The sequence below is a fragment of the Betta splendens genome, chromosome 24 (genome assembly GCF_900634795.4).
Source record: "Betta splendens chromosome 24, fBetSpl5.4, whole genome shotgun sequence".
Taxonomy (NCBI): domain Eukaryota; kingdom Metazoa; phylum Chordata; class Actinopteri; order Anabantiformes; family Osphronemidae; genus Betta; species Betta splendens.
In genome coordinates, this window is record NC_040901.2 from 6,117,693 (window position 1) to 6,130,817 (window position 13,125).

The 13,125-nt window shown below is 42.6% G+C and overlaps 1 protein-coding gene across 4 annotated transcripts; it reads right to left on the bottom strand.

Moving 5' to 3' along the window:
* Positions 1 to 247: 247 nt before the first annotated feature.
* LOC114849727 (MAX gene-associated protein-like) lies at positions 248 to 12,902 on the bottom strand. Of its 4 annotated transcripts, none has more exons than XM_029141437.3 (22): positions 12,663 to 12,902; positions 9,957 to 11,153; positions 9,060 to 9,519; positions 8,791 to 8,887; positions 8,588 to 8,701; positions 8,374 to 8,490; positions 7,962 to 8,072; positions 7,445 to 7,847; positions 6,769 to 6,970; positions 6,425 to 6,659; positions 6,151 to 6,323; positions 5,835 to 6,033; positions 5,392 to 5,618; positions 5,039 to 5,269; positions 4,694 to 4,955; positions 3,789 to 4,405; positions 3,569 to 3,666; positions 3,412 to 3,448; positions 3,119 to 3,277; positions 2,759 to 2,870; positions 1,924 to 2,562; positions 248 to 1,829 (listed from the first exon to the last, which is right to left on the bottom strand). In XM_029141437.3, the coding sequence occupies exons 2-22, from the start codon at positions 11,117 to 11,119 to the stop codon at positions 1,072 to 1,074; spliced, it is 6,414 nt and encodes a 2,137-aa protein (XP_028997270.1). In that variant the 5' UTR covers positions 11,120 to 11,153; positions 12,663 to 12,902; the 3' UTR covers positions 248 to 1,071. The 4 variants fall into 4 exon arrangements, with proteins under 4 accessions (XP_028997270.1, XP_028997269.1, XP_028997271.1 ...); XM_029141436.3 differs by having other exon boundaries at positions 12,303 to 12,902; XM_029141438.3 differs by lacking the exon at positions 12,663 to 12,902 and adding an exon at positions 11,817 to 12,272 and having other exon boundaries at positions 3,789 to 3,964.
* Between the last annotated feature and the right edge of the window lie 223 nt (positions 12,903 to 13,125).

Consider the following 13,125-nt stretch of genomic DNA (forward strand, 5'->3'; position numbering starts at 1 on the left):
CTGACCTTCAGGGAAGCAATACCAGTACATGACAGAGATAGAACAACTCTTCATGCTGGTGACACAATCAAAAGATGGAGAGCATTTGGTTTTGAATTCAAATAAAATGTTTTTAGTGACTTGGAACCTTTGCAAATACACAATTTTTAGTGCAAGGTCAAACTGTGGTGTTCCTAAAGACAGTTAAAAACGACAAAGCAAAAGAACAAAAGCAAAAACAAAACATCTGTACTAAATCTGCAGTGACTAAAAGTTAACGGATCTGTATTTTATTAATCGTAAAGGCCACTTGATGTTTCACATTTTCAAATCATCTGAAGTACAAGGACATCCAGTGTTTCAAAATAGTCCATAAAGGAAGGTATTGCAATTAAAAAAAAAAAACAATATGTACAAGTTCTCTCTCCTAGATACAGTATGTAAATAATATTTTTCAGAATTAGACACAGATTACTGAAACAATTCCTTAAAATATTGAACAATTCTGTTACAAACCAAATACAGGAAACACTTCTCTACCACAAACATAAAGTGCTACTATGGAGAATTTTAGCTAATGACACAAATATGCATTAAACAACTAGCTCAACACACGCGATGGTAAAACTCTGCTTAAATAAAGGAGCGAGGGGTTTGTTGAACTTAACTGTGGGTGGTAAGATACCATACCCATTGATTTGACATTATTTAAATAAACCACTCAAATCCATGACCGTCTGTGAGTATAAGTACAAGGAAACCAAAACAAATTTTAGGAGCAATATTCACGACATAACTTTTCATAAATTAATGCTTTATCTCATCGTCCAGAGTATGAAATAGGTCCACTGAGTTGCGTGGTAACAAATACCTAAAAAAGCAGCATTGAGTATTCAACGTTGTCTCTGGTCCTTTGGATTCACACACAGGCACGTTTGGCGAGGCTACGCGACACATCAACACAAACAAGGCGCAGCAGAGACGAAGAGATGAAGAGTTCTGCCATCTCATCTCATCTCATCTCATCGTGAGGGTTCAGTGAGAGACTAACCGAGGTGCATTGATCGTTGCAGAGGCGAAACGCTACGAGGACTATTCAAATACATTCTCTGCTTCCAGTTCCTTCTCCACGTCTATCCAGGAGCGCCTCTTAGCACTGGGGAAGTCTTTTCCTAGAGCACCGCGGGTCAGGGGCCGCGATGTACTACTGCCCAGCAAGTCCTTTTCTGCAAAGCTTGGTTTGGGTTTTATGTTACGGTACGATTGGACGACTGTGGATTTAGATGCACAATGCTCTTTTTTAGCTGAAGCTTTAGACGATGCACTCTTTGGGGGCCTCCCTCTTTTCCGTTTTACTGGTACAGGGCTGTCTGCGCTAACATCTCCGCTAACTGTTGCAGGGCTCTTTACAGCTTGGGTACTGGTATCTTTCCCGGTCGCTACCTGTTCTTTCTTGTCATCAGGAAGAATCAGTCTCTTCGGGGGTCGACCTCTGCTGCGCGGGACTTCAGCAGACTTGGGTTCGGGCTCATCCCTGACTTCAGCAGGCAGAAGCTTGAATTTTAAGCACGCAGTTGACAAAGTTTGTTTTAAATCTGCCTCTGAGCTGCTCTCCGGGCTTTTCTCTGATTGTTTTCGTTTCAATTCTGATCCAGTCTTGACCTTCACTAACGTACTGCAACTTTCTGAGTCTAAAGGTTGTTCCCCTGTTGATAAGCTCCTCTCTTCTTTTCCAAGGTTCTTGGATGGGTCCATATAAGAAGGTGGCGCGTTCGTGGAAGAGTTCATCTCATCTACTTCGCCTTTTTTCTTTGCTTTAACGACCATTAATGTATAAATACCTTGACCACCTGCAATGTAAAACAATATAAGTAAAGCACATTTAAATAAAAAATAATTAAGTAATAAGGGGGGGACAAAACAAAAAAAAATAAAGAAACTTACTTGGTTTTAGAGATGAGGGAAGTATAATTCTACCGGTCTTTGAGCGTATCAGAGGAAGGGTAACAGACTTTGAAGGACTGGTTGATATGGGTGTTGAATCCTTAGATGAGGCTGCATCTCTCTCTGGATCTCTGGAGGGTTTAGACTGGGAATCAGATGTGGTGATCTGGGCTGGAGGTCCGGATACTTCCTGGCCCTTAAAAGTTGACCAAAGTTGATCAACGTGGAATGAGGCAACAGGTTCACTTGGCTGATTCTGCAACTGCTCTGGGGCTGCAGTAACAGCGGTCTGGGACGGACTAGACACCGCTTTTGGAGATTGCGGCAGGGTTTCATTGGTTTGTGCACTGGATTGAGCAAAGGTCGCGTGCAGGTTGAGCTGGGGCTGAGGCCTCGTTTGGGAGTCACTGTTAATAGATGCAGATGGGAGTGGAACAGTCTGAGGTGAAGCTGTGACAAAGTCAGGTTGCAACAGGGGCGGAGACTTCAGCTTATCCTGGGAACTAATGGCTTGCAGGAGAACAGCTCTGGACTGAAGAAGTTGGGAAAAGTAAGGCTTCCATTTCATCGTCTTCTCTCTCACCTTCTGCCTCTCGCAAATCTCTTTCAGTTTGTGTTCAATCAGCTTCGATGACTTCCCTAAAATGGTTATATATTTAGATGACATGAATCAACATCCAGTAGTTGCAATAATGTTTGGAATACGGACATTCACAACAATATTTTACATTGCATCATATTCACAGTTTAATATGTCATCAAATCAAGAGAATAGTGATTTAATGCTGTTAGAAAATTAAATACATAAAATAATAATAATAATAATTGTACATACCAGATAGAAGAGACAGCCGCTTGATATACAGCGCCTGTACCTGCATCAGGCGCTTCTTCTGATCCTCCAAGTATTTGGAGGTTGCAACCAGATTTCGGATTTCCTTCACAGCCTGCAGACAAACACAAAACCTTAGCTAAACAGAAATTGACCCCACACACACACTTAGGGAATTTTAATAATCAATTAATTAAAATTATTAATTATAATTAATGTAATAATATAATAATTGTTATTATCTGTATGCAGATCTGTGCAATGCTTATCTCATGCTTTCTGACCTTGGTTGATTGGTGTGATTGAGCTTTCATACAAATTGAGTTTTCATACAAATGTGGATGAACATAACGTAGAACTGACCATCGAGAGGAGGCGGAGCCTGGGGGACCTGGGGTCAGTCTGAAGAACAGTCTGGAGTTTGTCAAAGAGACTGCGCTGTTCAGATCGCCGTAGCCTTTCTAGTGCCACATGGTTCCTTCGCCTTGTGCTTTCCAATGACTCGTCACTGTCGACTTGATCCTGAGACAGTTGAGATGAGTAACCACCATTCTTTAGTTTTATCACGCAATAAATCAATGGTGCTCTCCAGCTTTACTAAGCAATAACAGGATAAAAATTCCGGTCAAAGTTAACCATATAAAATAAACTCATACCTGGACGCTGTGTTCTTTTACTGATCTCAAAACATTTCTGAAGATAGAGAGGAATGTAAAATAAGCAAAGATTTAGATTCAACTTCAAACATTAACATACTTCATACCAAGAAATCTGCATGTCCGTGTTCCATTCATTAACAATAACAAATATTACCGTGACTTCTGTGACACCTTGGCAACGGCTTGTTTCATTTTCGTAATGGCAGAAGCTTGTTTAATGTCCTCTACAGTCTCCACATCCACCATCTCATCCTGAATGAAAACGAGGATCATCAAACATCAAGAGTTTTGTAAGAAATTCCATTCAATCTTTGTGATTAAGGTAAACCTATTTCTAAACTCAATATGTCTAACATGAAAAACAAACATCTTACATCATCATCATCTCCACTGTAGTCTGATGAGTTGGAGCTTGAGGCTTCAGAAGCCACGTCCAGGTTTGACTGTCTGCTCTTATCTGACGAAGTCTTCTCTTTGTGAGTCAGGTCAAAAGAGGAGCCACGCTCCACCGGAGTGTCCTCCACATCTTCTTTGACTGCATTATAGGTGCCTGAACCAAGCCAACTTGTGTTAGCTGTGTTAGCTGACTGGTCAAAATTAAGCAAAGAACATTTTTGTGCCTGGTCTTCATCTACACCACTTATGTTAGTGAGGTTAACACTGTCTGATTGTTTTTCTGCTTCACCAGCTACAGGTTTGGGGAGTTGAATTAGGGTAAAGCCCCCAGGCAGAGAAACCCCAGGAAGGGTTTGGCCTTTGGTGCTCTGGTTGGAAGGTGGGCAGATCCTGAATGAGTAAGTCCCACTCTGTGCCAAAAAGCTGGGTGTTTTCAGTGAGGGGGATACGGTGAGAGACACTGGAGAAGTTGAGGATCTGTTCTGGAAGGGACTGACTGGGTTACGTTGGTTTGAGAAAAACATGGTGGAATTTTGTGAATGCTGTGAAAATGCAGTGCTTTCTCTTTTCACAGAGTCAAGCTGGAACAATTGAGCTGAAGGAACAAGAAAGTAAAAGTGATGAGACAAAAATATCCTATTTAACTTAACTGCTCATTTGCGATTTCTTTGTGTTTGTGTGTTTTCAAAAAGAATGCCAGTCCTTAAAACACAAATATATCCTTGGCAAAAGAAGTCTGTTCATCTACAGTATATATGGGGGGTAGTTTGATGATCTCAATATTGTAGCAGCTGCTGGCATGTGTCCTCTAGGTGATTGCTTTTCTCTCCTTGGGGAAGCAACCAGTTCAAAACTAAGTGCTTGTGTTTAGAGACAATCTTACCTGGTTCTTGGTGTGGTATCTTTGGCTCGGTGGTCTTCCTGGCAGTAATTACTGGTGGAACTACAGTGCCTGCAGCTTTTATGCGCACAGCACTTTCAGCGTTGCTTTTTTGTAGAGGGTCTGGTTTCTGGAAATTTTTATACATAACATGGCCTGGACCATGGATTCGGCCTGTGACGTATGCTGCAAGGCGGTTAGCTGGATGTAGAGAGCCAATGTTACCGAGCAACAGTCTGGCTTGATTGTAGGACTTGCCATTTACCTGTAAAACAAAGCAAAGGACCCCATTCAAAGTATTGCTACATATAAGCTATTAGAGATAAATTGTATTTCCTTGGGCTTCACCTGTATAAGTCCTTGAGCCTGGCAGTTTGAAGGTTTTGTCAAGGCTATTAGTTTCCCAGCAGGTAAAACTCGACTCAGCAATGGCATGACCCCAAACAACATTTCAGAGTCTTCTGTTTGGTCGTCCTTCTCCTCTGCATTCAAGTTTTTGTTTGTATGCTTTTCCTCATCACTGTCTTTGAATTCATCCACATCACTATCACTGTCCTTTGATTGTTTACTGATTTGTACCTGTGTGAGTCAAGCACAAGATTTAATAGTTTCATTTATATTATAAGGACAAACCAGAACAACTAAATCATTAAAAAAAGAAAACCAACTATTATCTGGAAGATGCATCACACAACACCTACCCTGTAGGTGACGATGGAACCACTGGGTTTCCGCATGAAGATCTTCGTGATTGGGCGGATGCGATATGGTCCTGCATAAAAGCGCTGAGACAGCTTTTTTTGACTCATGCGTCGACATAATGCGTCGATCACCATTTTCCGGTCTTTGGTCCAGTCACACGCGGACTGAATTTGGATTTGTGTTCTTGCTTCACTTTCACTATCAGTTGAATCTTCTGTAGTGTTTTCTGCTCAAAAACAATTTGAAAATATAAAATTGCAAATCTTCAAGACATGTAGCCAGTTCACGTATAAGGCTAACAATCTGCAAGGACTAGGAAACAAACTACAAGTAAACATTTGTTTACTGTAGACTGTAGTCTAACGCTTGCCCAGCGTGATGGGTGAAGACTGCATGGTGCGATCATTCATTCATTCATTAATTTATTTATATATTCAGTTACCTGTTTTCTTAACAGTTGTCACTGTTCTGTAATACTGCTTTGGAGGGTTGTCAGTGGTTGTGGTGGGTTCTGTAGGAGCATCAGGTATATTTGGTATGTTAACTACTGGAGGAGGCTTGCTGTTGAACTGTCTAACACGTGCACATGTCATCATGCTCTCCAAGTATCTATAAACTGGATCCTTGTCCTCTTCTCGCATCTGAAAACAGGAATCATCACGAAAATGTTAATATTTATATACACACACTATCTTTCATAAAATCACTTTTTACATATAAGTATATAAAAGTAAATTCATTAGGAGACATTAGTTTACCGGTTGGGTTGGATGAGGCACACCGCAGCGCTTTACGACTTTTGAAACAACCAAGGTCTGTGGACGATTGGGGATGAAGAGGGGCTCTGGATCTGCATTGTGAACATTACGATTCCATAGTTTAGTAGAATAGCCTAGACGAGGCTGCACTTCATGATCCAATTTAGTCATAGCTGAGGGGAGATAAAACCATCTGATTAGCACTTCTCAAAATAATAATAAATAAAGGAAAAGTTCGTTAGAATAATAACATATACAAATAAGTTGATCTTACTGTAAACAGGCTGGCCCTCATATTCAGTCTCCCCCACAGACATCTGCTTGGTAATCCTGCTTTTAAAGCAGGCACAGCCAAACATGCATGCAGGACGTTGGCAGTGGAGGAATCTGTTTGAATGGTTGAGACTGGAACACACACAGCCCAGTCTGCAGAACTCCTGACCACATTCAAGTCCGTCGGCGTCATGTTTTTGATACTGAGCTACTTTTAAGACCTGATTGGGAAGCATCTGATTTAAGCAGAGTAGAAAACAGTCAATGCCTTTTTCACATACATCACAAAAGCAGTAACAGCCTTCAATATAAGGAAATGCCTGCGCTCCTGGATGCATACTGTACCTCTTTTGTCAGCATCACAGACAGGGCCACAGACAGTCTGTCAGGCGTTAGCTGTGTTCTGCTCAGACCCTGGTTCTGTGTTTCTATCTCCATCTGCTGCAGTTTAAGCTGGAACTTAGTGAGATTTGAAGGTTTGTTTGCCATTCCTTGGTTCTGCAGAAAGGCTGGTTTCTGGCTGATCCCTTGGTGGCATTTAGGTAATCTGAAGCGATAGGAAGAAATGTGCACATTGTCGTTCACCATTTAAATGTACATTCAAAGCAAATGCTCTTAAGCCTTGTATGGAAATTACTGTTAATCCACATCTCTTCAAAGTAAGCAAATTCATTTGTCCTGCAATCATGGATTTACAGTTTGTGAACAGTCAAGCCACATGAAATTAAAAGTGACAAGAAAATTTAACCAGCACTGTCGGTCTTTAAATGATTGTGGTAAACATGGCCACACTATCATTACTATAGTCACAACAAAGTACTGTTATTGTACTTATTCACATATTTTACATATCGGCTTTGCTATTTTCCTTCCTTGCGGTTGTTGCATACAGAAATTTAGAATATCTTATACACCAGATTCTTTGAATTGGTTCAAAAACATTACAGAAAACTAGAAAACACTGAGAATTCTGTTTCTAAAGTGCAGAATCTAAAATAAATTAAAAAAATCCTGTTCTTACTTCAGTGAAACAGATCGAGCGTTGCCACTCTCAGAAGGAGCTCTTTCAGTGTCTGCTTGTGTATATGACGATGCCGACTGCTGCATGGACCGGGCTTCTGCTTGATCAGCAGGGCTGCGCAGAGGAGGAGGTGGTGCTGCTAGTGCAGAGTAGAGAAGGGGCTTGTAGGAGAGTGGACAAGGCCGGTTGGCTCCCACTGGGAATCGAGGAATGGGCTTTCGCTCCTTGAGTATGCTGTCCAGGGTTTTGACATAGCTGGAGCCTTTAGCTGGCAGCTGATAGGCCACTGAGGCTTCTGGGCTTGTTGAGAAGGCAGCAGCACGCTCACTGATTTGCTGGGCTTCACTTTCCAAATACTCATCTAACCTGTTACTGCAAAATGCAGAAAGGTTCTTTTGCTGTCCTAGAGAGCAAGAACGAAGAAACATTATTTTATCAAAGACGACTAATGAAAATTAGACACAAGCGTCACTTCAAAAAAGAACACTGGCGCTACAAAGTGATTTGTAAACCATACCATCACAGTTAGAAGATGTATCTTTTTTTCTTATAAACTTGTTTCTCCATCCTTTAATTTTTGTCATGTCACTTGTCTTTCCAGTCCTGGAGGTAAAGGGTAGTCCTGTATCTGGAGAGAAATTTACTGTCAGTACCTAATGTTGTTGTGAAATTACACATTACATAGTAACAACCAACTCCCATGCATCACATTCCACCCTGTATCTCACAAACAGAGTGATATAGGGTGGGAGTGGTTCTCGGATATTGGTTTCTCGGTTACTCGGTTTTGACATAATCAAACACACAAAAAGGAGGCTGTTGGTTGCAGTTTTGGTTTATGTAACAGATTTAAAAATAAATCATCCAAAATTTGTTGTAAGTTTGTTACTTTAACTATGTGAAAACTTTTAAAGTTAAGTTCAACTCACCAGGCTGCGCTGTGGTGTCCTTTTCTGGCAGGTCCGGTGGAGGTAGTGGTAAACGAACCCCAAGATACTGCAGGTCTATTGACTTGGTGGGGTCAAGGGAGCTTAGCTTCAAACCCACTAAGTAAAAGAAAAATCAGATCACATTCACATTTCTCACCTTGGTATATATCCTATTAAACCACAGGTTTGTTTATGTAGGTTCTACTAAACTCACCCTCCTGTAAAACAGGGTGGATGACCTGTCTGTGTTTGAAAGATTTGAGGTCTTGTATCAGGAGAGTCTCCAAGCGGGCGATCTTCTCTTCATCAGTCTCTGGGTTCACTTCCACTGAAAGACCACAAAGATAATATAGAATTGAGTGAGGTGTTATTCACAATCAGGTTACTATGAAAAATGCACAATAATTACATCCCCACCTGTTTCTTTTAATGGCATTGGAGATGCTTGGGCAACCGGGGATATAGATGACAAACTATTGACTGGCTTATCTCCAACGTGAACCTCTAAAGCTTCCTGTAACAAAACAGTAAAATAAAAACACTTCACACAAGTCAAACAACCACAAATTATTCTGATATATGACTACAGAGAATGTGCTGGATGCACTTATTTGACATCAAGTACCACTAACGTAATACAACTATTGTATTTGGGGAAAAACAACACTTGAAGCGTCATCATTTACCTTTGTGCTGAATGACACAAACAGCAGGCCTTCTACATCATCCAACTCTGGCTGCATAGAAGCAGTCAACGATGGACTGTGAAGTACGGTGGGGGAGGCAGACGGAGCTTTCCATTCCCTTCCATGAGCATTTCCCCAGCGTCTGTTGATTCTCTTCCTTCTCCTACGGTACCCCAGTGATGATTTTGGGGTAGACGTTGAGCGAGTAGGAGATATAAATGTTTCTTTGGATTTAAAATCTTGCTGCAATTCAGGGGTTGGACTAACAGCGGGATTTTCTTCGTTGGGTTCCACGCGTGGGCTTTTTTCTACAAGCACAAGTTCGCCAAGAGAATGCTTGCCTCTTAAACAGGGGACATAAGGTTCATCATTATGGGCAGAGGCAGACATTATAGGCTTCAGGACCAGTCTGGTCTCTTGCACAGGTGAGACAGAAGCAGAGACTGCGTTGTTCTTCATGCTGCAAGACACAAGAAGGAATTGTAGGCATTATTGTATAAGTCATACTGTCTAACGATGATGTTGATGAAAACCCACGTTTGAATAACACTTCAGGTAAAAAATAAAAGCCTCATTTAAGGTGTGTGAGATCATGACACCACCAGCAAAGCTACACAGGCATCACTAGATAATGCAATCTAATACACCACAGATGCAAAAGCTCATTTCATTATGTTTGTGGGATCTCACATATCAAGTTTTTCAAAAAGGTGTTTGCTTAAATGAATACAAACACCAGTAATCAAATAGAAAAACACACTGTTATATAATGTTTACTAAATGTCACTGCTTTGGGCTGCATCTTGTATAATATTTAGGTAATACATGTTATTTTATTCAAATTGAAATAAATAAAGATAAATATAAATGAGCTGCAAAGTAAACAAACGATCTTACCTGAGATCAATAGCCCATTCTTTGCTTTCGTCGAGTTCAGGTGACTTAATGACAGACGGCGGAGCTTCCATGTTTATCAACTGCTGAGCCCCTGCATTTGCCTTGTTCAGGCGGGAGTTGCTCGAGTCCTCTCGGAACCCCTTTGCAAACGGATTGTGGTTGATTTTTAGCTGGGTGATCCGGAAGTTCTGATAAGTTGTTACAGCCATAAATTCAGTTTGTGGAAAAGTAAAGGTCATGCTCTCTGGTCCCATGGCCACAGGCTGGCCATACGTGGGGGCAACCCCATCTGGCACAGGTATCACATGTAATCTTGGAATGTAACGGTGCAAGGAGTGTAGTATTATATGACCATCCACGTCTTGGGTATTGTTGGTCAGCTTGAGTTTGTAGAAGGACACCAAGCCACCCATCCAGTCGGCGCCTCTGCAGGGAGAGTAATGGTGCGAGTAAGCACGGATCACACCCTGGGCACCCTGGTGCTCCGCTGGTCCAGTGACCTCCCATTTGGATGTACCCCAACGGTACCTTTTTTGGTCAGACGGTACAATGGACAAAACCAGGCTGTATAGCTGTTCAGGATCCAGGCCTGCCAGGCGATAGCGGCAGTACGGGAACATGCGGCGCCCCTGTTTGGTCAGAATCATCTCGGTCCCACACTGGTGGAACTGCTTCCACACACTGTTATTCTCCAGGGTGACACTGACACCTTTGAAGGTCAGCACAGCAGGTAATTCATTCCCCGGTTTGCCAAACGTTTTAGATGGCAACACACACGATAGCGGCGAGTCTGGTTCCGATACGTTTACATGGCTTGTTCCTTCGCGTGTTAAGAAGTCTGGTGCAGGTGCGACACATGAGGTGGAGGAGCTGTTTTCATCAGTCCCTTCTATTTTGGTAGGTGTAGCAGCAGGCTTGGCGGGGCTGGCTTCAGCGGGCGAGGAGAGGGCCGAGCTGCAGTCGCCATTTGCCATGGACACAGCTTTGTTTTCGATGACCGTCTCACCAGCGCAATTGGGTCCTGTAGTGGTTTGAAAAGGAGGACTTGACAAAAGGGACGCGGTAGGTGAAGGGGAAATGTTGGACAGGCCCTTCTCATCTTCCTCCACTCCTTCATGGTGGTGGTCCTTCATGGCTGTGAGCGGAGAATCAGTAGCAGGCATCACAAATGCCTTTTGATGTGTCACTTCATTTGATCTACACAAAATATACAAACACAAAACAACGTTATTTATATAGTACACTAGTGTCCAAAGCTGATCTGAGCAAGGGCAGACAGAATACTATTATAGTTGATTTAAGTACTAACCTTAAAGAAACAAGCTATAAAGCATGCATCAAAAATGTAAATAAACAGATCTATTCCACAAAACTAGAGCCCCTAAAACACTGAAATTAATATTTGTTTGTTGAAATAAGTAGCTATAAAAATACACAACAAATCAGACATTTTCTATATAAATAAACAATAATCGCACATGGTGACTAGAATTTATAATAAAAACACACTCTAGAGCTAATGCACGTTGGGTATTTAGTCAGTGATGAGACAAAATCAGACACTACACCTTGTGGCTCCATATATTGCAAGTATGTATTTATCCAACGACATTCAAGGTGAGACTCGGATGCTTAGTTACCAAATCTGACCTTAAGTGTGGTCTCTGGTAAAAAAAATACCTTGTTTGAATTAAAATATCCAAACACACATAATAAAATATTATATCTATAAGCTAGAACTAAAACACCTGTCCCTGGAGAAAATAGCAGTAGGAAAAGCTGACTACACCTCTGACACCAAGACTAACATTAAAATTCATATATTTTACATAAGTTAATAATAAATCTATAACCACCCACTGATTAATAGCGTCTTTTGGCACACTGGGGAACGTGGACTTTGCCTTGGTGAACTGGGCTGCGCCACTGACCAATAGCCTGCGTGGCATCATCCAGCTGAGGACATGGCTGAAGTGCTCGGTGGAGGACGGCGTGTTTAAGTACATCGAACGCAATCAAGGCTACGCACAGAGCGAGATCACTTCAATTTCGACGTCAGTTTCGTCGATCAAGTAACACGAGCAACAAAGACAACGCGTGTGTCGTGGCCCTGGTCAGTTTACTACTCACACCAACACGCAAATGCCTCGCTCTAAAAGGTGTTAATCGGCCAAACGGCTGCATCACGCTGATTATTATCGATACTCTTCGAACATACTCCCGTGTATTCCCCTACTATTATTTTTAATCCAAAAATACAACATCACGATAAGGATTTAGTTGTTTGGCAACAGCCCCCTCTTCCTCACACACCGCGGAGACGAAGGCCGCCGCTCCACCACTCACCAAGTTGGAAAAGTTGCAGGTTCCACTAACGCCTCTGCCTCCAACCGTCGGTCGAACGCCTCGTGGCCCGCGCGAGCGCCTCGGCGACGACGTTAACGGCGAAGCTCCAACTGTTGCGCGTCGTCGTCGCGGCCGAAACGGGCCTCGGCGAATCCCTCGAACATAAACACAAACTGGCAAATGGAGGCCGAGAGCCACGCCAGTGTGCTCGCATCGACCGACCCGAGCGTGCACGCGGCAGAGCCTAAGCGCATGCACTCCAGCACCCCCCGCCAGCAGCGCGTGATTCCCGGGCCGCTGGGAGTGAGAGAAGCGGGAGTCTACAATCCACAATGTTTTTTTTTCCCTCTCGCTTCCCACCTCGAGCTCCGTCCACGCGCCGGTAAGGGCAACTCTCAGCAACTTTGCGCGGAGATGTTTCGAACGTGTGTTTCCCGAGCGAGGAGCAGGACGGCGGAGACTTTCTCTTTCTTCTTTTGTATTTCCTTCACTTCTCCTACCTTTTCGATCACGTTTCTATTCTCACCCTCTCAGAGGCGCGCGCACACTATCTCTCTTTTCTACCCCCTCTCTCTCTCACTCACACACACACACATCCGTGGTCTCGGGCTGTGACGTAACACGTTCACCATGGCGGTAGAGCTCCAGCAGCCAATGCGCAAGCTCCATCCGGAGGATTTTACCGGCCAGTTGTATCGTCATGAAGCTAGTGAACACACAATTTACCCTAGACAGACCCACGTTATAAAGACACGCTATTCTACAATAAATCCACTTGGGTGTATTATATTGTGATAATTTATAAGTATGTACAGTATAAAAT